The sequence below is a fragment of the Salvia splendens genome, chromosome 7 (genome assembly GCF_004379255.2).
Source record: "Salvia splendens isolate huo1 chromosome 7, SspV2, whole genome shotgun sequence".
NCBI classification, from domain to species: Eukaryota; Viridiplantae; Streptophyta; class Magnoliopsida; order Lamiales; family Lamiaceae; genus Salvia; species Salvia splendens.
In genome coordinates, this window is record NC_056038.1 from 2,116,185 (window position 1) to 2,118,489 (window position 2,305).

The 2,305-nt window shown below is 39.3% G+C and overlaps 1 protein-coding gene across 1 annotated transcript; it reads left to right on the top strand.

The window, feature by feature from the left end:
• Positions 1 to 813: 813 nt before the first annotated feature.
• On the top strand, positions 814 to 1,737 carry LOC121741656. Its single transcript, XM_042134508.1, has one exon. The coding sequence runs from the start codon at positions 814 to 816 to the stop codon at positions 1,735 to 1,737; it is 924 nt and encodes a 307-aa protein (XP_041990442.1).
• The last annotated feature ends 568 nt before the right edge of the window (positions 1,738 to 2,305 follow it).

Sequence of the window (2,305 nt, forward strand, 5' to 3'; positions counted from 1 at the left end):
AAAATTAAACTAAATTTAATTAAACAATAATTTAATCAACATTATGTTCTTGCCCACCCATTCATTCTTTAATCCTACCCACCCCCAACCTTCACATTTTTATTACCAACAAATAGTCATCAAAATCATACTCCTTCCATTAGATAATACAGAGTAAAGAATAAATGTCATTTTTTTCCGATACGAGTTTTAAAAAATATTCTCCATGTTTATTGGAAAAAACGGCCCAGGCAAAATTTTTTATATTATTATTGATGTTTCATCCACATAACGTCATTTTCTGTGTGAGTGACATTCACGTATAATTTTTCGGCTTCATAAAATTTTACCGAACAAATCTTAACTTTATTACTTTTCTATCTAATATTTAAATTGTTCGCAACTATCACACGAAAAGAATATATGGTCACCTATTGTGTAACACATCGTTCACGTTTTTCAATCAAACGAACGTTGTTTTCTTATACTAGCGCATCGCATCCATATATAAATATTAAATACAATTTCAAAAAAAAATTTGACCGTCTAATAATTGCGAATTTACAAATAAATTCATATTTATGGGGTTTCCCTATTTCATTCAATATAATTAGTACACATTTAGTTTTTGTTTCCATGTTAAATATTCGGATATCTCAGACTAAATTATCTGTCACGAAATAAATAAAAGAATCCTTCTATGTTTTCAACTCATTTCCCATTCCTTTTCTTGTTTAGAGAGAGAAAGAGAGTTCAATTCAATACTTACATATACATACAAACTCCATTGCCATCGCCATTCTCCTTCCTCTGTTTCTTTCTCCAAACGCAGAAATGAGAGATTTAGCATCGTGCTTCAGCGATTACTCGGTGCAGATTTCGGAGACATCGTGCTCGAGCTATTCTCCGAATTCCTGCATTTCCCCAAATTTAACCCCTTCCGTTCAAAATGCGGTTACTTCTCTCTACAAAGCCACGCTCTCAAATCAGAAGCAGATTCCGGTGACGCTGACGTGGAGCCGCAGCAGCGTCTCTCAATCGCTGGCGATCGCCCTCGGCGACGCCCAATCCACGGCGGTGAAGCTCACCACCAATTCACGGATTTTCCGGAAGCTGAAGGGCGCGAAAACCCTAGAATTCCACGGCAGCACGATCGAGATCTTCTACGATCTCTCCGCCGCGAGGTACGAGTCCGGCGCGGAGCCGATCGACGGTTACTACGTCTTCATCGCCATCGACTCCGAGCTCAGCCCGATCCTCGGCGGCGCCGGATCGGCGCCGGAGGCCTATCTCAGGAAATTGAAATCGGGGGCAAAAATCGCGAAATTCGCCCTCGTGTCGCGGCAGGAGCACTTCTCCGGGAACGCGATGTACTCGACCAAGGCAAAATTCCGCGACGGCGGCGCGGCGCACGACGTCGTGATCCAGTGCGGCGGCGGAGAAGGCGAGGGGATGAAGCAGCACCCGGTGCTGTCGGTGTGCGTGGACAGGAAGACGGTGATAAGGGTGAAGAGGCTGCAGTGGAATTTCAGGGGGAATCAGACGATTTTCCTGGACGGATTGCTGGTGGATTTGATGTGGGATGTGTACGACTGGTTTTCGGGCTCGGGCTCGGGCTCGGGCCCGGGATGCGCGGTGTTTATGTTCAGGACGAGGAGCGGGATGGATAGCAGGCTGTGGCTGGAGGAGAAGATGGTGAGGAAAGATGAAGATAAGCATGAGTTTTCATTCATGATCTACGCTTGTAAGAATCTTTGATTTTTCATCAATAATTTGCTAGTTTTAACAATATTCTTCTTGTTTAATTATTATTACTCGTGAAAAGAGCTTAATTCAATCTCATTTTTTTTCAATTTTATTTTTGTGATTTTAGTTAGTGTAGTTTTGCAATTTCTGTAGATTGGACATGTTATGTTATGGCCGACCATGAAATCTTCCTATTATGAAGTACTTATTTTTTTGACAAATTGCCAAAAATGATTAACTTCGGTCGTTGCATTTATTCGTATTTTTTTTATAATGAGATGTTGATGTTTTTTTTAGTGCAATGACCTTTACTCTTTATGAACGAACAACACTGTGCAATATATTGTTAATATTTGACACAGGATAATTTTATGGATATCATAATATATACAGACAATTGCTAAAGGAATTTTAAATTCAATAATTTCAAGCTAATTTTCAATTTTATGGAGTCATTTTTGTCAGAAAAATTATGAATTTTGCTCGATTTCTGGTCAATTGGTCAACTTTAAAATATGGATTAACTAATTGTATATTATTTTGATACTTTTCTTAATCATCTATTAATTTGGATTTGAAT

Coding starts and splice junctions, on each gene's coding strand:
- LOC121741656 (XM_042134508.1), top strand. CDS start 814: ATGAGAGATTTAGCATCGTGCTTCAGCGATTACTCGGTGCAGATTTCG.